The sequence below is a fragment of the Eutrigla gurnardus genome, assembly GCF_963514095.1.
Source record: "Eutrigla gurnardus genome assembly, chromosome: 12".
Taxonomy (NCBI): Eukaryota; Metazoa; Chordata; class Actinopteri; order Perciformes; family Triglidae; genus Eutrigla; species Eutrigla gurnardus.
In genome coordinates, this window is record NC_139926.1 from 12307569 (window position 1) to 12330581 (window position 23013).

The 23013-nt window shown below is 40.5% G+C and overlaps 1 protein-coding gene across 3 annotated transcripts in view; it reads left to right on the top strand.

The window, feature by feature from the left end:
- The window catches only part of LOC311021669 (neuropilin-2-like), an 87377-nt gene extending 71208 nt beyond the window's left edge, over positions 1 to 16169 (top strand). The window contains exons 16-18 of one of the 3 annotated variants that reach the window (XM_084022375.1): positions 1500 to 1532; positions 11178 to 11219; positions 12541 to 16169. In XM_084022375.1, the coding sequence (XP_083878501.1) occupies positions 1500 to 1532; positions 11178 to 11219; positions 12541 to 12869 (404 nt within the window). In that variant the 3' untranslated portion in view covers positions 12870 to 16169. Of the gene's footprint in view, positions 1 to 1499; positions 1533 to 5756; positions 7397 to 11177; positions 11220 to 12540 lie in introns of those variants that run through there. The other 2 variants (XM_084022374.1, XM_084022376.1) reach the window with 2 other exon arrangements.
- The last annotated feature ends 6844 nt before the right edge of the window (positions 16170 to 23013 follow it).

Below are 23013 nucleotides of genomic sequence, written 5' to 3' on the forward strand. Positions count from 1 at the left end.
TCAATGCTGTAATTCTTTCTGTGGGTCAAGTATGATGTCTCAAATGCCATTTTTTTCTTTATTGCATTTTGTGAATGACTTTTCACACTATTGTACAAGGCAGTGTTAAATATTACACCACGTCCTTGTTTAGGAGCTTTGGGGCTTTTAACTAAAACAGCATGTTTGCTCCTCTCTCTTTTGAGTTTCCACCATTCTCTTTTCAAAATGTGTTTTCATTATTCTATTACAGTATCTTTTATTTTCCTTTCGTCTATCTTCTCTAAACAGAACTAACTTGTGCTGCCACTCTCTCTTATCTTCCCTCTGTGTTTCTCTCTTTTTTCCATCTTCTCTCTCTCCCTCACACACACTTTCATAATAGATGTTGTATCCTCTGGCAAATAATAAACAGCAGTGAATTTCAGTCCCTGTTCCCATGACCCTTTAACTTACCTCCACCCTTCCTTCCCAGTAGTCTATTTCCTGTCTCTTCACCCTTCCTTGGCTCTTTCCACCTCTATCTCCCATCTACCTACTTCTTTCTTCTTCTCTACTACCAGTAACACCTTGTGTGACGCCTCAGGAAGAGTGAGTTAGAGAGCACATCACAGGAAGAGAGACTTAATGGCATAGCAAAAGGAAGAAAGTGAGTCAGAAATGACCGATACAGAGAGAGAGAGAGAGACATTCAGGGAGGAAATGCTTCCTGTCTTCTAACCCCGTCTTTCTTTTTTCTTATTTTCTCCATTTTGAAAAAAAAAAATGACTGTCATCCAGGAAGATTTATTGGCCTTTAGACTCCTATATCATCTTGGAACTCCTCGAACGTTTATTGATTTTCGGAAAAATGAGTAACACGTGCCTTTGCAAAAAGTGCAGCGTTTTCGGATTTTGCAATTCAGCTGTATTGAACTGCATTTATGTTAACAATCATCAGAAACATAGTTGTACCAAGTCAATTTAATCATGGAAATGTGCCACTATATGCTGAGACTGAGCAAATTCAAAGATGATGTATTTGGTGCTGTAATTCATATTATAATGGGTTTCTATAGAATTAACTTAATGTGTTTAATCAAAATCAAGTGGCTTTGTGAGGGCATCTCTCAAGCCTTTTGGGAAGAGGCCCTTGACTGGGGACCCCTGTCCCTCTGCTGTGGCAGCCAAGGTTTTAAAGACAAGGTGGGCTGCGGACCTTAAGTCGGTCATAGAGTTCAACAGAAGGCAGAGCTGGTGTAAATTGGAACAAAGATACAATTGAAACAAATGATATTGTGATGGTAGTTCTATAACCACAGCTGGGGCCCTCCACCAAGGGGGCCCTGCTGCTGATGAGGGTGTAGGATGCCGAGCAGCTTATTTATTTAGGGTCCACACTTATTCAGCTCGGCACATCCTGATTGGCTCAAGCTATGCCTCTACATTCTTACCCATACAGTCCGATTAGAGGACTCTGCCCTCGTAACCGTCCTTACTAACCATCATCAATAACATTTCTTTGTTTCTCTCTCTTCCAGAGCCTTTCCCAGCCTTAACACCTGGCATAACCAGTAAGTCCTACTTCCTGTTCCATCTGTACTTCCTGTGCCAAATGTCTGTGCGTCTGCTTGTCGCTAAGCTCAGCTCGTAGCACTGCACTAGCCCCGAGTTACCTTGATAGTGCATAACATATGTTGCATACAGCTAAATTGGTTCTGCCCTTGAGCTGTTACATCATCTCCACATTAATGTAACTATAATTTCTTACATGCTTAGTAAGTTCTGTAATATGTACATAAAACTACATACAAATAACATTTCCCCCAAAAAAAGGATATACTTTATCCACATTTAAGAATATTTTGGTGACATCGTTGCAACTTGATGGAATGGATACTCTGCATTGTTCCAGCATGACTCCCTGCATGCTGCGCTGATACTCTTGGTTATGTAGTTCGGTATGTTCCTCGTGAGGAAAGCACTATTTACAAATGGTTACACATTATTTGCAACATGTGCAACATGTGCAACCGCCACAGGGTGACATCAGAGTGTATTTGCACTTCCCACTGACTTTTTTTTGTGGCGTGCACCACGTTGTGCGTGATCTGTTACGGGTGTGCGTTTACAGTGAATGTGCCAATATGTGCACAGATGCTCAGCGGTTTACTGAAATGCTGTTCATTTTGTATTGCTCGTATGGGGAATTACTAAATAGGATCAAAGGTATAAAAAAAATCAGGAATCGGTGGCTGAAATAGTCAAAGTAAATCTGGTTGTTTTCTCTGGTTATCAATGAAAATAAAAGAACCAAACAGAGTCTGCTTCTCCTGCCCTGAACTCAGTCCAACCCTAACTATTTCCTAATTGTAGAGAACAGCCCAGTCGCTCCTCATTCATTCTTCTATCCTGATTTGCTGTCACTCTCGTCTTCCATTCAGTTACTTCTTCTCATTCGCCTCTTCTACCCTTCTCTATATTTTTCCTCCCTCCTCTCAGCTTCTTTAATTCTTCTCAATCAGTCGTTTTCAATCCCTTCCTTGCTTTTGTTTTAAGTCCTTTTCCATCTCTCCTTTACTCTTCTCACTCCCTGCAAGCTGTTGATCCCAAATGAATTAAACATCAAACTTTGTTTCCCTTTTCTCCCCTTCATCCTCAAATAGGCCACTCTGAAAGCAGATAAAAAGGGCTTAGGGCAGATTATGCTACTGGGTCGCTTGTTTGAAAAGACTGTGTTGGGACCTAAAACGCCCGACCCACAACATATGAACATGGTATTTTAAAGGAGCCTTGGTCTCAGTGACACTTCTTCAAAGTTGGACCTCATATCACCAAATATACTGTATTTGACCACTCTGAGTAGCATACCAAGCCTTGTGTGATATGTAGATGGGTTTTTTTTGCATCTGGTGATTAGTGTCCACATTGATCATGGATGGTTGAGACCGTATCTGTTTCTTTAATTACTTTTTATTACTGTCGAGGCAATGTCTCATGTTTTTGAAGCTGGGGGCTAAAGCACAAAAATAATTGCCGAACATTCAGTTGGTTTGCATCCATATTACTGATGCAGGGTGCTTACAGTAATGTAGTCAGTGTGTGTGTGTGTGTGTGTGTGTGTGTGTGTGTGTGTGTGTGTCTGTGTGTGTGTGTGTGTGTGTGTGTGTGTGTGTGTGTGTGTGTGTGTGTGTGTGTGTGTGTGTGTGTGTGTGTCTGTGTGTGTGTGTGCGCGCGTGTTCACAGTGTGTGAATAGATCAAAAACATTCCTTAAATATGGTCAGGTACTTGAGCACCACTTGGTCGTTTTCCACCACTTTTCAATTCAATAAAAAACAAAAATGCCATTCCCAAAAATAGTAAAAGCCATGAGCCTAACTCAGAAAACTCTCAACACCTGACTCATACGCTAAATATTTGACCCAATGCTTGCAGGTTTTTTGGAGTATTGGATCCTGAGCAGGTATCATTTGACTCCCACGAGACAACAGTGTCAGTTCTCGCACACGTGTGTTTTCATGAGATTGAGCCCCGGAGCGAGGGATTACATTTCTCCCTCTGGACGCCTGTTGAAAAGTGAGCTAAGAACTAAAGTGTTTCTCTTTGGGTGAGCGCTTGGAGTTGAACCCTGTTCAAGACTTACTGCCTAGAATGTAAACACTATACAGAAATGCCTCAGTGACTTATTTTTGACGTGGATATTTTTAGATTGTGTTTTTCTGTGGTTTCTACCATTATCCTGCAGGTGAAAAGGAGATTTTTGAGTGATGAAGGCATAGACAGAAAATTAATTGGATGATAATTTAAATTTGAATCAAAAAGTCAGATTGACTTCATCCCTAGTGAGGGATTTCGAGGAGGAATACAGTGGCTGTCCCTGGTAACTATGAGGGCAACCAATGGATTTAATTAGATATTATAATACTTCTAGCAATAAAATGAGTGCCCAGTGGAGAAAAAGTTATCAAAAAGATATTAAAGGGAATAATTCAATTGACTCACATTAAGGGAGAAACGTCGGGAGAAGTTGAGATAAAATATAATGTTTAATCATAAACCTGACGATCTCAGTTAACTGAACAATGGCAGCTTCATTCACAGTGTGTCACTCTGTTGGGTTGTTGTAGCCATGGCAACCAAGAAGGCATTTGGCTTCTGAAAAAGACAGGGCTGGCGGCACGCTGACCGACACACACACACACACACACACACACACGTACACGCTGAGAAAAGAAGCTAATTCTGGCTTCAGTTTGATTATAGAGCACTCACACACTCACACTTTCAACTCCACGTCTCATTCAGATATGGTAAGATTGTTGATCTGTGAAGTGTAAGACCTTCAATGACAAAAAAAAAAAAAAAAAGAAATGAATTCAGGGCTTCAGAAACTTAAGTAGCCAATGTTCCTTGAAAGCCACACTTTTCTTTAGCTCACTTTAGGAGCGCTGCTCTTGAGAAACTTCCCCCTTTGTTCCCCTTTAGATGAAAAAAGGCAAAGCAACAGTCAATTTTTGCAGCCCTAGAAATCATCTGTGTCTTAATCCACTGGTGGGAAGGCTCACTGTGCATGCTGCTCAGAGCACAGCTTTACAATCAAAGCCAATTTTAAACCCTTAAAGAGTACGTCTGAACTTGGAAAATAAAGACAAAATTAAGCTGGCTGGTTTCCTTGAGGTTCTGCGTCTTTCTCTGCACCTTTCCTTCCTCCATCCTTTCATCATTCCTTGCCGTCTTCCTCTTTCTTCCGGGCCTGTGTTTTCTATTTCACATTCTCTCGTTCTTTCCTCTGTTCTCTCCCATTCTTTTTCTCTGTCTCTGTTTCTTCCACAACCTCTCTCTCAGCGGGTTTCTTTCACAGTGAGTTGACAGAGTATTGAAGTTTCCGACAAACCCTCTAATGCAGGATTAAAGATATCATGGCAGGATTAGCTCTTTCCCTTCACTTCCCCTCCCTCCCACCCTCTCGCCTCACTTTCTACAACCCCTCTCTATTTCACTCCATTCTTTCCTCCTATAATACCTTCGCTCTTATCCTTTCTCCACCCCTGTAATTTCTCTCTGATTTCCCCTCTTCCCCTCTCCACTCGACTCCCTTCGTTGTGATCTCGCCCTGATGGAAGCAGCTGCGTCCTACCAAATAAAACTACTCAACGCTCCCCGGCCTTTGTCCAAATCAGCCGACCGCTGCATAATCAAGGCTTTGCATTCTGTGATCAAATCGGAACGCATCGCATGAGCCTCTGCGTGTCAATGTGCAGCTAATGCTTGTGATGTTTGCATCAACCGAAAATGCTGTGTGTGAAACCAGCATAATCAAAACATATATGCATTTTTTTTTGGTGAAGAATGAAGACTTTAGATGACTTGGAGTATGCAATCTGCTGTTACAATGTAAGGAAGTGAGCTGAATCTGGAGGGTTTTTTGCCTGCTGTACATCTTACATTATGTTTAGTTGAATTCCAGTAAGGCACAATGATTGCAGCTCACTGCCGCAGTAATTGACCATTCACTAAGTCCCACCCCCTTAGTTACTGCCAGGCCTGTCAAGCTTTCCATTCTCGCACGACACGTATGCAATTTACACTGACAGCAATAACAATGGCAAGTGAATGTTCTAAAGCTTGACAGACCTGCCATGCCTGGTCACGGTTGCTAAGCTATGATTCAACAGTGACTTCTCTGGGGGAGGGGCTTAGAGAACAGTCAGCTGGAGAGCTCTTAACTCTCCAATGCGGTCTGCATGCCTGCCTCCCTCCATAGTGTCAACCAGTAATGTGTCCTCCTGCCCTCTAGGGGGTGCCATGTCTGGAATGGAGCCCACAGTAGACACAGTGGCGGTGCAGCCTGTCCCTGCCTACTGGTACTATGTGTTGGCAGGATGCGCTGCCTTCTTGCTGCTGGTAACTGTAACGGTGGTGGTGACATTGTGCTGCCATCGGTACCACTGGGCGCCTAAGAAGACCAGCGGTAGTCATCACCATTCAGTGATGTACCACAACAGCCAGCATCCAAACCAGCAGGGTTACCAAAACTGCTACCAGAACCAAAACCCCAGCTATAATCTGATCCAGAGCCCGAACCAGAACCACCTGTACCCAGGTACTGGGCCGAGTCTTGACCCCATGCTCACCATCAGACTGGAGAAAGACGACAGCTACGATTCCCGGTGTTGAGAACAACTGGACTGTGTGTGATTTTTATTACGAGGCTTTGTTCAAATGGAATGATCAAAGGGCGTGCAAACTCCCAGGAATAAATGATCAACAGCAGCGTTCAGCGTAACTGCCACTCTTCACTGATGAGACTCCACGAGGAAGAGCCGCTGCAGTTCCTGTCGCTGATGACTGATCTAATTAACTGATCAGCATGCACCTTTGCTGAACGTATTTGTTGGCTGGCGCTGGCCGACGGACTCCTGACAGTAAACTTTACCATCGCTGGGGAGAGTAGATGAAAGAACTTTAATTGCCAATTCTAATGGCTGATGAGGGCCTGATAACAACATTAGAGTGCCACTTTTTTTTTTTTTTTTTAATGTACTGAAGAGCATACTGGCCTCTACAGCTGCACCCCAACCTGGTAGCCTGGACTTGTAGACTGCCTAACAGACTGTGGACAAAAACACACCCACTGTTTTCCTCAGAGCAGGATACGTCTGTGTGCCGCGCTCTGATCTGCAGCTTGGACACTGCCTGCCTCCGACAGAGAGGGGGGGATTTACACACAGGTACAGGGGGGATAGAAAGTGTGTGCTGCATGAAGAAAGGAGGCTATTTCTCTGGGTCTGAATGAAGCTGCTGTTTATTTGTTCCACGGGCCTTTGAGGCGACCGAGAGTGACAGAGACAGATTAGGAACAGAAAAAAAGGGAAAGAGGTATGGGGAGAATTAGTGCTGCCCTTCCAGGCGTGACGGATAGACGGCAACACATCCACCGTGGGTGGCTCCTTTGGTCTGTGAACGAGGAATCAGTGTTGTGCTGTTCTCTGTCTGGTTTACACGGGGCGGTAAAGATAGGATGAGACAGCTTACATCGCATCGTGCAGACCCCAGGAACAAACACTCTCCAGGCATCGACACACACACAAAGGTTCAAGAGTGTCGAACACATACTGTATGCACGGACACGTCACACATTTTCAGCGGTTAATCATTGAGTCTTGCGTGATACCCTGAGTGCATCTGACATTACATCCTGATATGCCTTTTCTTAAAAATGTGCTTTAAAACTATTACCTCTTCGCCTCCAGGACGAGGTAGTGCCTCGGTGTCAAGTCGGAGTATTAATGGCCTCTATACAGTTTTGCCTTGATCTCATAGATAATCCAATGCCTGTCTGTTAATGTTCAAACTAAACGTTGTATGTCGCACACACATTAGACTGGGTGAATGAAACGAATCCAAAATCATATGTATTGAGTATATAAAGACCTTATACTTTTCTTTGAAGTCTGTGCAAGTTCAAATTGCTACTTCTGTTAAATTTTGTTGCGAGTCATCTTATGAAAATATTTAGAATTTGTATAAAAAAAATATATATCATAATGTTTTACATATAAGCCCGGTGACCTGACAGTCTGGTCCACTTGGCTATAAAGTTTTGCTTCTATTCAACAGGTGAGACCAAACACGCTGTGTGAAAGAAATTTAGAAAAACACACTAATCCAGGATGACTAGTCATTTCCTCTTATCAATTCATTCACTTTGATCTGTCAAATAACACTGATTCCAGGTCAGCAGTATCACACTGATTTCTTGATGGTTTTTCTTCGTCAGTCAAAATGTATGTGCGTTTTAATATCGACATAGATGAGTTTGCTAAAAGATTTGGGTGACATGATGCATTTTTGAAGTTCCACATTATTTTTGCGATGTTGAGAGTAACATTAGCACTTTTCTGCTACTAGATGATTTATTGAAGGCTTTGATGATTTATGACAATTTCTTACATTTACTGTGAATCTTAAAAAGAAACAATCATCTTAATAATGTACTGGTTGTGTATTTAATGGTATTTCTTTCTTTGAAATCACACGTGACGGTATGCCTACATGTGTTTCTGATGTATAATAGTTACACAATGTTTATTTTTTATACTTTTCAAGGCAACGGTTGTATTGATTGTGTTCACTGAGATGATCTTAACATTTTTTCTTGACTCATGCTGATGCTCATGCCCCCCTCCCCTCCCCCCCACATCATTTTGTTCATGCTCAAATCCCCCAGCCTGCTTTATCAAAACCTGCTTGTTCCCATTCTGCTGCTTCCCTTCATCCCAAAGCCTCCCAGTAGAAAACACAGGAGGGAAAATGTGAGGCAGAAATGGCGGAGAGCAAAATCTCTCAGAGAAAGCCCCATTAAGCGAGCCCCCTTTCCCTCCAAAGAAGGCGCCCAGAGATGGAGGAAGATGAAAGAAGTAAAAAAAAAAAGAAGGGAAAAAAAACTGCTCTCTCTACTTTCTAAAGATAGATTTTTCTTTTACTCCGAGAGGAAGGCTAACAGGGAGGCAGGTTGGGGTTTTGGATTGAAGGAGGGAGAGACTTCAAGGAGGAGGGCAGGTTGTTTCAAACACAAATGCAGATGAAAGAAGTCTTTTGGCAGAATAGATCCTCCCTTTCCCTTCCATTGCAATCGACTGTGTATGATTTACACATTATGTGACTCACTCTAGCAGCCCTGTGCTATAACCCAATCAATGCGGGTCTGAAATTCAAGCAGAGGAATGATATATGACTGTATTTATGTTGTGCTACCCTTGCACTTTTCTCTTTCATATTCTCTCTCTCTCTCGCTTTCTCTCGATCAAACTTTTTGCAAGATTTGGGAAATGTGCTGGCGGCTCTTCATGAAACGCTTTTAAATAAAAAAAAAGCTCTCCCTTCTCCCTTCTCCATCACAGACTACTTTGAAGCCCTTTAATATTTCTAATTAGTTAATGGAGCTGATTGCATTCATAAAACCTTGCGGTAAGCATTTCTAGCCCTCAGGCCGTTTCTTTTTTCTTTTTTTTTCCTTTCTGCCTCGTCCTCCTCTGTTTCCTGGAGAAATATTACAAGTGAAAGCACTCTAACAGGTCCTCGGGCCCCCACTAGAGCAGCGTATGGTGCCAAAGAGCCTTCCATGTCTTTGCCTGAATAAAAAGGCCCCCTTTTTATTCTTCTCTTGCTAATTGGAGAGTGGAGATAAAATGGGGCTACAGGGAGTTTTAATCTGCTTTCAGATCCGCGTGATGATTCTTCTCGGGATCCAAGCCTGAGGGCTTTAAGCCAGGATCATTAGAAAGTGTTCAACAGTCGTCCAAAGGGTGTCCGAGCATCTTGTCTTTTCTTTATCCTGCTTCTTTCTCTTTCTCTCCATTGATTTAGTGTTTTTGTCGAGGCCTGTGGTGATTTCAGTTGACTGTGAGAAAGGAGAAGTTTGAGCCTCGAGGGCCTGTTGTGAGACTTTACATTCACACCATCAGGACACAGACAAGGGGGTTGATGAGATGCTTTCATGTTCATCTAGCTCCTACCTGAAGAGTACATTTTAGTAAGACCTCCAGAAGACCTAGCCATATTTAGCAGGTATCCATTGTTTCAGGGCTAACTGCCTATTCTGCACAGTAACAGCTTTTCTTCTTTTTTTTTTTACAATGACAGCATTATTTTACTTGGTGGGGTGGTTCAGACAAACATCATTTGAAGTCATGTCCATGATCTGCAGGCCACTCTGGGGTTTTCCAAGGTTGCGTGCTTTGAGACGTGATTGGTCAGACATGTTTAGATCGCTTATTTCCTTTGTTCGCCTTTTCACTTTTCACCTTTTGGTGATGTGAAATCACACATTTTATGGGTAAAGTGTGAATGTTTGGAAAAAATATACCCAGGTGATGTTATTTTTATCAAATTAATTGATTATATTGTTATTGTTTTGGGGATTTATTCTACTTTTTGAGGTTTTTTTATTGATCAGAAAGATTTTTCTTAATGCAAAGCAGCAAAGACTGATTTTTCTGGAACGTGGCCTCAGCAAGGGATGCACTTTAACTCGGTTTAATTGGTTTGTTTAGACTCGTGCTCAATAAAAGCAGCTTTGAAATGGTAACTGCTTAAATGTTCATCCCTACCTTCAGCCACATGACTGTTGTATTTACTCCTGTGCACTTAGTCTTTGGAGGAAAGACCTTTCGACTTTATGATTGTCTACAAAACCAAGAGGCAAAAATACTCAATCTCATAATGAAGTAATTAAATAAGCAAATTCCCGACAGCCAAACATTGGAGAATGAATGCACTCCGTTTAGCAAAGGATTTATCGGTTGCTGTAAATTCTTTTGTTTGTTCTCTAATTGGGTTTGGAAGTCAACTTTGGGTAAATTTTAAACAATTAAAGATGTGATTGATTCACTGCTTTAATTTCAAATTACCTCATATTTAATACATGAGCAAATATCTTCATTTCACAGATAGCAGGTCTCATTTAAATACATATCTTACTATCAGTTACAGACTGAAGAGTACTGGAAGTTAATAAAGGCTGTTTATAGAGGGAATAGTCTGGATGCCTCATGTCTCACGGGGAAAATAACCTTATCTCATTGAGAAAATGAGTCTCCGTATCTTTCTTCATATCTACTAAATTAGTTTTTCACTTCTTGTCTTTAAAATATCTATTATGATTTCACTTCATAATACCTTTTTGGTTGCTTTGCCCCGGCAATAAATGATTATCAGCTGTCCCAGATATTGCTCTATTGTTTTCTGAATAAGTTAATAAGTCTATTTTGTTGAATCAAACTGAATTGAAGCAGATTGGAGCTTCCAAACCCTTAAGAGCATTGCACTTCGGCCTGCCTCGGAAATATAATATTGTATTTTAGCTCGTTGAATTTCATGGTCTTAAAATAAAAAGAAAATGTGTGGTGGGGAATGTGAAGGTAATAAAGGTGATATTTTTCTATGAAACAATTGTGGGTCTCGTTTCTTTATAGTAAAGTATCTCTCTCTCTCTCTCCATCCGTTTGAAATGTAGGAGATCTCTTTCCAGATATCTTCAGTCAGTCTAAACAACATCACTCACTCTTTAAGCTCTTTGTTGAGTTTGATTTCCATCTACAAATGTAGCTTTTGTGCTGAAAACAGCAGAAATGCAGTGATGTTATCGCAACATGTTATGGACGAAATGAACGGGTGAGATTAATACTAATCTGTTCTATCTGTATCTTTTTAACAGATCCCAGACCTATTGATTTCGGAAAGATCCCCATCAATGGAGGTGAGGTTTGAAGTCCTCTTCTCTCCTGTACTCTCAACCTGAGGCTATACTAACCGCCTTACGTTTCAGTCCCGCCAAAATAAGAGTCACATGGCTCTTTAAGCAGAGGCATGCCCACGGCGCTTCTTTTTCTAGATAAACGTGTGTGTGTGTGTGTGTGTGTGTGAGCATCTTAGCGTGTGTTTCCTCTCCTCTTTCATGTTCCATAGCAGACAAAGTGAGACAGACAGCTTCCTCCTGGGCACCTTGAAAACATCTGTCTGTAACAATCATGGTTTACTTCCCGTGTGTGTGTGTGTGTGTGTGTGTGTGTGTTATTATCCCTTGTTTCTCCCAGCCCCATGGCAGATATAAGAAGAGTACTCAGCCTTTACTTTACTAAACAAGTCTGTTTACTGTCTGTTTATTGCTTTCCTCTGTGTGTGTGTGTGTGTGTGTGTGTGTGTGTGTGTGTGTGTGTGTGTGTGTGTGTGTGTCACCGTGTACTGCCATAAAACACTCTAAACGCAGTACTTAATTGCGGATTGGCTTGTTCATGTGTATACATTCATTAAGTGGATTAGCGTGATTGCTTGTGCTAGCTAGATGTGCACACTTCAACACAGCCACAACACCTTTACAGTCATGAATGTCATTCTGTGTCCAAACTTAACAAGTCAACAATAACAAGTGGGGGAACAGAATTAGCTGTTATTGACTCTATCAGCCATGACGCGGTATATTTGCTTATGATACAGTTGGAGTCATAGCCTGTAAGCAAGACTGTCTGACTGTTGAAAGGAGATTTTACACATTTACAAATCTATAAGCAGTAAAACAACCCTTGCTCAGCTCAATACACTCAAGGAGGCTACAGCCTGACTTGAGCAGTAGCTTACTCTGGCTCTGTGAGCTAACATTAGCTTGATGTTGCTGTGTAAGTCAATGTCAGATACATTACATTAGGTTTAACATTTACCTTCATCTCATAATTGTCAATTGTAGACACAGTGACACTGTTAATTAAAAGCATCAATTTAGAGGAGTATTCCGATGTTGTTTTTGCTTCTTTAGTTCAAAATCATTCATATTAAAATTTTTTGCTAATCATTTTTAATGCATCCCGCACAGTTTAAGAAGTCTTGAAGTATTTCTTTATTATTACTATTCTATTGTTAAACATTGATAAGCAGACTCTTCAATTGTTGACTCTTGTTCTTGTTGAGTTGTACAGCCAGGGTCTGAACATTTCTTTTCTACTCTTCTGAAATCTGTGACGCTAGAATAGAAACACCCTCAGTTGTCCATAAGTTTTCTCTAAAGTGTCCTGTCTTCTCTCCAGACTATGACTTCCCAGGGTGGCCATCCTCCTTCTCTACACCCTCCTCCTCTGATGTGGACCCCTCCTCCGTGACCTTGGTGTCAGAAAAAGACAAGGACAACGCGTGGCTGTACACACTGGACCCGATCCTCCTCACCATCATCGTGATGAGCTCTCTCGGCGTGTTGCTGGGCGCCATTTGTGCAGGGCTGCTCCTCTACTGCACGTGCTCCTACAGCGGGCTTTCCTCCCGCTCCTCCACAACATTGGAGAACTACAACTTTGAGTTGTACGACGGGATTAAGCATAAAGTGAAGATAAACCAGCAGAGGTGCTGCTCGGAAGCATGAAGAGGAGGAGGAGAACTCTAGAGAACGATGGCAGAAAAAGATACGCCCCGTGATCTCCTGCAAAATTAATTTTGTCCTGTTCTCGGTTTGGACAAAGAAAAAATGAAAAGGAAGCACTATCTGTTATTTCAATCCCCAGTGTCCCCTACCCAATAGCCTGCTCTGATGTCCAAAGGGAGGAACATTCAACCCAGAGTTTCCTCACCTATTTGCGTGCCAGTGGAAACTTGTGACCTTGATCTCCCCTACATGCTATGAGGCCTAAACTGGGTAAACACCTGACCCCCAGTCTCCCCTACCCACAGTACCATATCTCCTCCGCCTGCAGGAGAGAGCCTGCTTGATTCTTAAAGCCTGTGAATGAATGAAGGAATGAATACATGAATATGAATGACAGATCTACCATAGAATATAACCCACCCAGCCACTGGAATGAAGCTAGGGGGGCGAGCACAGCACCCAGGACAAGCTGGACATTTGGACCACAAATGACAGCACAGTCTGGGGGGTGTTTGGTTAAAATGTTGGTAGTGGATTTCTTCACAAATAGAAGAATTTCATTATCATGTACCGATGACTGGTACTCTGCAGATGGGCAATGTCAAATTTGTCCTCATCGGCTTGAATTTGAATGTGGCCCAAAGAGATGGCATGCTGAAATCAAAAAGCTCCAGGTGAGGACTGTCGGTGAAGACTTCAGCACCAGTGGACCATTTAATGTGGGTACTTTTGACTGAAATCAACACATATCAAGTGAATGCCTATCCCCCTGAAGAAGTTTTAAAGAAGTCAAACCACACTACTCAAATTAATCTAGATTTCTAAAGGTGAAGGAGGAAAAGAAGACGAAAGAGACATTTTTTTTGTTTTGTTTGTTTGTTTCTGAAAGTTTTAGATATGAGTTCTGGGACTTTAAAATGTCCATTAGCCTGCCATATGGCGCTCCCTCGCTCCTTTGTCTGCCCTTGGTCTGCGCTTTGTGAAACCAGTGGCATAGAAGAGTAATGGTGACTGTTTATGTTATGTTTTAGACTCGTGTCTGTTTGGGAAAAAAAAGGTGAAGAAAAGCCAGCTTCAGTTCGTAGCGGCCCTGTAGAGCTCTTACGCCATTTTTAGAATTTCTTTAGCATTGTGTTGGACTCCATGGTCTTAACTGTTACTTCAGCCCTTTTCAATTTTCACACATTTCCATTATGGTCTTTACAAAGAGAGGAGGAAAGCGAACGGAAGATGGAAGACAGAAAATCAGAGGTTTATCTAAATCTAACATGCTGTTTTGGAGTCGTGCTTTAGATTGAGTATTATTGGGTTCGTCTTTGGTATATATCTATATTTTTTTGCTTTTCAGACTGTATAATGCCCAAATGATGGACAGACACTGTGTGAACAAAATGTCAGTGATTGTTTTATTGCAACCTATGGATTGCCAAAGAGCCGTGCATGTGCACAGGGGGTCTGAACAAGTGTTAAAAGAGGCCGGGTGGAGACCGGACTGAGAGTGATAAATCCTCCTGCCTTTTATCCACCGCTCTTAGCATCGCATCCACCCTGAATGAAGCACGCTCAAAAAAACGTAAGGAGAAGGAATGACTTAAGGTGGAGAGTGGAAATAACATCGACTTTCTTGGACACACAATCGAGCCTTAAGCTAACTACAGTATACGCTGTATCGGAGGACAGCCATCGAGGAGTGCCAGTGCTGCTGGAGAGACTGATGAACAGGAGGAGACACACACACACACACACACACACACACACAAGATAGACAGACAGGAAGTAAGAGAGAGAGAAAGATATTTAATATAAAAATATATTTACAGGAGGGAGAAGTCTCATCAATCATCCAACAAAAATCAAACATTTTTAGCGTTATGCAGCTGTTCCTCCCATGAATTCTCAGCTCATTTCATTTTGGTGTCAACTTAAAGGTAGCCTGTGGAGTTTCTGACCACTAGTAGGGCTATTGAGCAGTGTTTCCATATTCCACTGATTGATGGTTGGCAACAATAACATGCCATAAAAAAAAGCAACAATTTTCATCTGAGGAGAAGCAGGCCATAAGCAAGCATGATCTTAGATCATTAGTTGGGAAAAGGCTTTGCAAATCTTTTTTTATGAGGATGTTAATGATTTTTTAAGACCTCAGAGATACAATGTGTAAATAGAACTTTATGTGTTTACAAGAGAACTCCACAGGTTACCTTTAATGCCTCCCAGAATGCATTTTTATAATACATTTTTATATTGACATATCCGCAGCTGCAAGTAAACACTTTTGACAACTAAAACAAGATGTGAGATGGTGATTGCTATGTTAGTAAAGCAATTTGTAAAGGTTTGGAAAAGGTTGAGGTAATTTAAAACAAAATAGTCATCATTGACTTACTTTAAACCGTTTGTACATCTGGCTGTACATTCTGGAGAGATGCTCAGCTGACTGATGGTGAGGACAGACAGCCAATAAGATAAACAAATATAAAATGAGACTGTGAGCAGGACAAATGGAAGGTGAGAGAGAGACACATAACACAGCAAGAACAAGAAACACACAACAATTATAAAAAAAAAAGGTTGGGAGAGAGTCAGACAGAAATCTTAGAAAATATAATTGGAGGATCTTTCATGGCCACAGAAGATGAAGGTCAATCCCAGAAAGTCATTTTTGTGTTGACTGAATGTTTCCTGCTGGCCTCTGGCGGGGGTAAAATGAAAGAACAAAAGAGAGGAAGTAAAGGGTAAGAAAAAGTGTCAAACATTTGTGGTTGCCCAATCTCTCTCTCTCTCTCTTCGAGGCCATTCATGGGAGGAGGCCCGATGAAGTGAAGTAAGGAAAGACAATAGGAGCATAATGACATGGTTTTCAAAGATGTCCATAGAAGGAGAGATGAAGGAGGGAACAATGGAGAGAGAGAGAGATGGAGGGTTTTTTCTGTCCATCTAACTGCGTTTATAATGGACCGTATTCCAAGTGCCTTGGAGCTCTCTTATCCTCTCTCTCTCTCTCTCTCTCTCTCTCTCTCTCTCTCTCTCTCTCTCTCTCTCTCTCTCTCCTGTTCGACTCTCTTTCCTCCTGTAGTCCAGTCAGCATTACCTCTTCTGTCTCGATGGATACACATGTATACACCTTGACATACGCACATATGCACACACAGATATATGCTCACTATATTAAGAGATACACACACCTACAGCACTGGCCAGATAACTCAAAATGTTGTTTGTAGAATTTGTACAGAAGAATTTCTTTTTTAATGTTATTATTATTTAATAAAGGCTAAATAACAAGTGAATTGTTTCTGGGTCTTTTGTATCTCAATCTCATAATAGTCATGGTATAGTAGGCTATGTCGTAAAAACGTACTTGTGTGTCATTAATGTAAAAAGTATAGTTAAAGTTATGAAAAAGTCACCACAATACAGCATTAATATGCCAGTCATTGTATGAAATATCATGAAATAGTCACAGAAGAAAGTCGTTGTAAGTCATAGAATATTATAACAAAAAAATGCATAGTATAGTATGGCAAAAAAGTAAAAAATACTGATGATATATTATGGGGGAAAGTCATAGTATAGTATGTTTAAAAAAAACATAAAAAAGTCAAAGTGTAATGTATTGAGAAAGTCAGAAAAATAATTGTATAGTATGTCGAAAAAGTTACGTGAATTCTTACTGTAGCATGTTAAAAAAAGTTAAAAAGTTACACTTTAGTATTAAAAAAAAATTGTAATAGTATAGTTTGTCCAAAAAGTTGTAGTAATTGTATAGTATGTTGAAAAAAGTGATAAAGGACTCAAATGGTTATGTATGTTGAATAGGGGATAAAAAAGTTATGATAATGTATTTCGCAAAAAGACATAGAAGGGTCATACTTAGGACAGAAAAGTGATAGAGAGGTCATAGTTTAATATGACAAAAAGTTATGGAGAGGTCTGTATATCTGTATTTATACTGTAGTATTTTTTTTAAAGTCATAAAATGATCATAGTATAGTATGTCAAAAAGGTATTTAAAAATAAATTGTATAGTATGTTGAAAAAGTATAAAAGAAATCATATAGTATGTCGACAAAAATCAAAATGCCCTACTATAGTATGTTGACAAAGACATGGTTATGTATGTTGAAAAAGTAGTAAAAAGTTGTGATAGTGTGTATATCAAAAAAGTAATAAAAAAGGTCATAGAATAGTATGATAAAAAACGAATCAAAAGGTCATAGTATAGTATGATAAAAAAGTAATCGAAATGTCATAGAATAGTATGATAACAAAGTAATAAAAAGGTCATAGTGTAGTATGATAAAAAAAGTAATAAAAATATAGTATAGTTTGCCAAAATAGTAATAGAAAGGTCATAGAATAGTATGATAAAAAACGAATCAAAAGGTCATAGTATAGTATGATAAAATAGTAATCGAAATGTCATAGAATAGTATGATAAAAAAAGTAATAAAGGTCATAATATGCATATGTAAGTATTTTTGTCATTTTATAGTATGAGCCTTTTCTGACTTTTTTCAACATATACTATGACTTTTTATGACCTTTTCAACATAAATGCTGACATATTGTATATAAAATACTGCAGTATGAATTCTCATGACTCCTACTCTGCTACATTTTTGTCTTGTCTAAATGTTATTGAAATGTCATAAATCATTAATAGTCTAGTAAAGCAATGGTATTTTTGTATAGCATATATGCAAAGATGCAGCACAAGGTCCTTTAAAAAACACTGGAAATAATAGGTAAGAAATAAGAATAATGAATAGCAAAGACAAACAAGCAGCCTAACAACAATAAAATCAATACTAAACTAAAGTCATATCAAAGTATGTGGTTTAAAAGACATACAAAGTATTTGTTTACATCATTGATATGATATGACTAAAGTATCCAGTTTGACTTCAGTCCAGAGCAGGCTTTCAGTCCTGCAGTGAAGAAAAACATGACAACATGAACATGGCACAGAATAAATTCAAAGTGTTGGTATCACAAATTACATTTTAAACATCTTATTGTTTTTTTCTCCACATTCAAAAATAAACCATAAACCCTATTGAATATAACCTCAAATAATGAACCTGGCACACATCTAACTTTGTTGTAGACTTTCCCTCACCTACTTTCTATCCCTTTCCTTCATTTTCACTTTTCATCCGTACCCACGAGAGGCCGAAGCAGGAAGGATCAAAGCCTCTTCATTTGATCGAGGCGTGAAAGCTTGCTCCTAATTAACACGTACCCATGAAAAGATGCAAACCCAAGCGCCTGGCGTGGTGGAGATTAGCTCACAATAGGAAATGTGTCGCCCACTTAACTCATTTATCTAAACATTTTTGGACAACTATCTTAAGGTTGGAAATGATATGTGAAATGCACATGCATATGTTTATGCACATGAATCGACACATTTGAGAAGCAGGGAGGAAGTCGTGGCTTCTATGAAACAGTATGAAGAATTCAAGTCTCCTCACGATAGACTGGCCCACTTTACAATGCTTCCTAATTGGCTGTAACTGCACACTCTACAATGGTGGTTTGGTTTTAACCCTCTAATTAGCTTAGAGAGGCCTTATCGGTGATTTCTCCGCATCAGCATTTCTCCACTTCTTTCTTCTTGTTTTTCTCATCACTCCTGCCCTCATTTACTCGTCTTCATCTCACCGTTACTCTTCTCAGGAGACCGACCTGGTTCTCACGCTACCTCAGACATAAAAACATGTAATGTTAGCCGCAGAGGTGGACGCATACAAGGACAGAGGCGTGAACATTTCTGTACGCACACGCATACACAAGTAGCAAGCTTAAACCAGTTGAACAGCGAATGGATACAGATAGATAGATATTGCTTCTTTAGTCCATATGGTCCAGTCGTGTTCAGTGTATAATCCAGTAACTTCCAATGCTTAACAGTATTTTACAACGTCTAATGGTTTCATTAACAGACTTTCAGGCTGATCCTTGATTTGCATTCAGGTGATGAGGTGCTCCAGATCTCATCTTTCCAGATCCTTTATGCAGTTTACCAAAGGCTCACACAAAGCCAAGCATGCCAGAGTAAACGTTCATCAGTAGAAGCAAGCACACACACACACACACACACACACACACACACACTTCAGACAGGTCTCTTGTGGTTGGCTTTTGCTGAGCGTGTAACCTACTGACACAGATTTTAACTCTCGGCGTGGCAGCACAAATCACTGTTGGCAAGTATTAAACATTCATTTTCTGAGAAGTTTCCAGCTTTGGTGAAAAAAACCCCCAACAACATAGCATTGAAAAGTAATGAATAGAAAATAATGTGTTTCAGACTAATTGGTTATCTAAAGTTTAGAAGTTGTGAGGGTGAATGCCCCACACAATTAAATCATTCCCTCTCCCATAGCCTGCCCGGCACTTTGACTTCTTCCATTCCTGCCACAACCGGATGCATGCAGCTCCCCGATGAACCAACAGGCAGCCCCTTATAGATGTGTTCAAATCTGGTACCTATTGTCAGGAAGTCCCCTTCCCGCCTTCCTTCACTCCATCCTCACACCCGTTCCACGTTTGCTTTCCCGGCTCTCTGCTAATTCGCTCTCATGGATCAACTTTAAGCTATTTCAATATAATTTTGAGTGAACAGATTACTCACATCGGCATAGAAGGGACAGGACGGAAACGCATTTGTAAAATAATGAGCAACAAATTGAATTTGCATGCCCTGCAGCCTCTTACGGAATCTTATTTTTCAATTTGTAGAAATTTGTAGAAAACATGAAGCAAGCGAAGTGCAAAATGTCTCCCTTACAGACTGTAAAATCCATTTTGTTTTGTTTGTTTGTCTTTATCTTCTCCCAGCGAGGTGGGCGACTGGGTGAGAGAGCTGTTCATGGGCTTGGCAGCTTCCAGCACCCTGCTCTCCTAATGTCCTGAACTCACTGACTGCATGCTGCTAAATCAAATTACATTTCATCAGACAAAAGCTTTTTTCCCCCCCCACTACACCAGTACAAATAAGATTGTTGTAAATCTAATCACAGTATAAGGTGAATTGCTTTCTCATTTCTGGGTTTTCATTTGTTTGGCTGTTCGCCAAGTGCTGGCAACTGTCCCTGAACTTTTGCCAAATTAAAAAGTTACTCTAAAGCTGTAAGACTCACCTGAAAATCGAGTTTGTTTTAATTAATTCTTTATTTGCACATTTTATTCCCCCCTGTTTTAAATCCATCTTGACTGCAGCTTTTCATCATGCATTCTCCTCCCTCCCTTTTTTACTCTCTCTTCTTTATTTCCTCCATTAATCCCTCACTATATTCAATATTAATTCTACTCGATGCCTCTCTCTTAGTGTGAATAATCTATCTCATCTTCTTTTTCTCATTCCTTCTTTGCTTGCTTCCCTTATGAAACATTTTATCATCACTGTCTTCCTTGCTGGCTTCTTTTCTATTTTTTTACATCCCTCTTATTTATTTGTAAGACATTTCATCAGTCACCACTGCAGCAGGCACATTCTGTCGTGATGATATCACTCTTTCCGTTCGGTAGCCTTTGGCTTATCTAAAACGGCTGCTCAGCCAAGAACACTTGTGATTTTAGAGGTGGTTGTTGACATTGAGATTCCTAAATGTTGGAGGCCCCCAGTGGATTGTCCATGGGCATGTTTGTGTGTGTCTAGAATCTCCATGCAGTGAAATGTGAGATCAGATCATATTGTGTGAAGTTTCATCAGTGGTGCATGACTAGCGAGAAAACACCGTCCATAGTTTGGATCGCAGGTTAAAATCTTTCTGATGGTGCTGCAGGTGAACGTATGTCTCTCTGCTTCTCAGGCAACGGAAAACTTCCTATATCTGCACTTTACCTGTGAACTTCTGTAAAGCGCTGACGTTTTCCTCAAAGTTTTTGACAATGCAATAAAGACAAAACAGACATCTCCACCTTTTTTTACCTATAACCTTCTTTTATGTGTACCGCTTTTTTACACATCAACATCAGAGGAATGAGGAAAAACAAAAGTAAAACACGTTTTAATTGAAAAACAAGTCACAGTAGCCTCTGTTAACAAAACCATTCTCGCTAAAGACACACTCTTTAAAGTGGATGGTTTTAATATTTTAAGGAAAGAATGGGCAACATTCAAACAACTCTACTCACACAAAGAAAAATGGAAATCCTTCTACAATAAACTGAACAATGACTGCAGATCCAACTGTGAAAATAACCAAGAAAGAGCAACTCACTCGAACACTGTTCCTCAACACCAAACGTTAACTACAAATGGAGGAATCTGTTGACATGACCACAACAAATAACTTCTTTCCATTCAGCTCAGCAGACGACCACCAACTCACACGACCACAGTCAACATCAGGGCTCACCTGAAAAAATGAGAAATAAGACACCTGGAGAAGACAATGTTGACACCATCCATTGTTACACTTATTTCATTAAAACGCTACATCAACGCTTGCTATAAGCAAAGGCTTGTAATCATAATAACCTGTATTTAAGCATTAGGCTTCATTCATAGTCTTAGATTATCAAACCGAACGCTGTCCAAGGTAGAGTGTGATGTCACAGAACACAATGATGTTACAGAACACGGACGTTGGATCTGTTCCAGGTCCTCCAACTAGCAGGTCTTTGCTGGGGCAGGGCTCCTTTGGGATTGTTGTAAAGTGCACCAGGATGGGGGACCGGAAGACGGTCGCCATCAAAATGATGAAAAATCAGGACTCTTTAGTCCTGCAGGCAAAAGCAGAGGTATGAACCAGTGCATAATGCAACATACCATACAACAAAATGGTTTGTTACTGTGTTACTTAATATATAAAACCTGTCATGTATCCACAGGTGGCCTCCCTGTTCAAGCTGAAATCTTTGGACTCAGACGAATGCAACACTCACTGAATATTTCCGATCAATCTTGGTGCTCTGATTATTAAATGGATGTCTTTAATAACCTTTCAGCTCACCAACCGGCCCATAAAAGTGGTAGGCCTAGATCGGCGGCCCATTGTTTTTTCAATTGACGCTGGGCTGGCCCAAAACACTTTAGTTAAGAGAGAGAGAGATGGGGATGTCATTAAAGATGGCGATAAAGATTATTCCGACAATGAAAAATCACCACAATCAACTAATTATGTGTTTCTTTAATGTTAAATAACGATTCAGATACTTTGAATTAGACACTGATACCACAACGGATATGTGTCCATGTCTGCTTGTCTGTCTTTCTGTTCATCTATCTCTCGCTCTCTGTGTGTGTGTGTGTGTGTGTGTTTGTGTGTAAAGGCCACACAAACACAAATAAATGCACAGCATACTGTACAGTAGATACTGGCATGCCTCCTGCAGACTCCTTATCCTATAAATAGCAGCAATAACCCTCAACCAGGCCTCTAAGGGAGCCACAGAGTGGACTGCCACAGTGCCAACACTTTCATCTGGGCAGGTGGCACTGTGTGTGTGTGTGTGTGTGTGTGTGTGTGTGTGTGTGTGTGTGTGTGTGTGTGTGTGTGTGTGTGTGTGTGTGTGTGTGTGTGTGTGTGTGTGTGTGTGTGTGTGTGTGTGTGTGTGTGTGTGTGTGTTGCAGCAGGATGCCTGTATTTTGTACTTGGTGTCCTCACCCACACAGCCAACTTACCTCACTGCAAAGTCTCATGCCCATACAGTATCTGTCAATATGTGTTGGATCAAACCCCATCTGTCCACTGAGCAACTTCTTACTCAGTGAGCTATAGAGTGTTATGTGAAGTCATATTTAAATGATTGCATATTTCTTTTTAATGACAGAGTATCAACAGTTTAAGGCGAGCATGCAGAAGCCTCAGTGCCTGGAATCATTTGTCCAAATTTGACCATCATTTGGGTTGTCTGTGTTTATTTAACTAAATTTCTGATGTGGATTCATAAATCTCTTGAATACATGCATGTTTTGCTCAAGTTTAAAGATTTTGTACACTCAATGCAATTGACTCCTTCAAAAAATCATCTCAGGTTCTGTCTGAACAGGCAGTTCGTCCCGTAGGTTCAACAGAAACACACTTTCACTGCGTTTGAGAGATAAACTTACTTCTGCACATGACTCGATCCAAATACTGGAGATCCTGGTACAAAACTGTGAAGCTGATATGCATACATGATTGCTGAT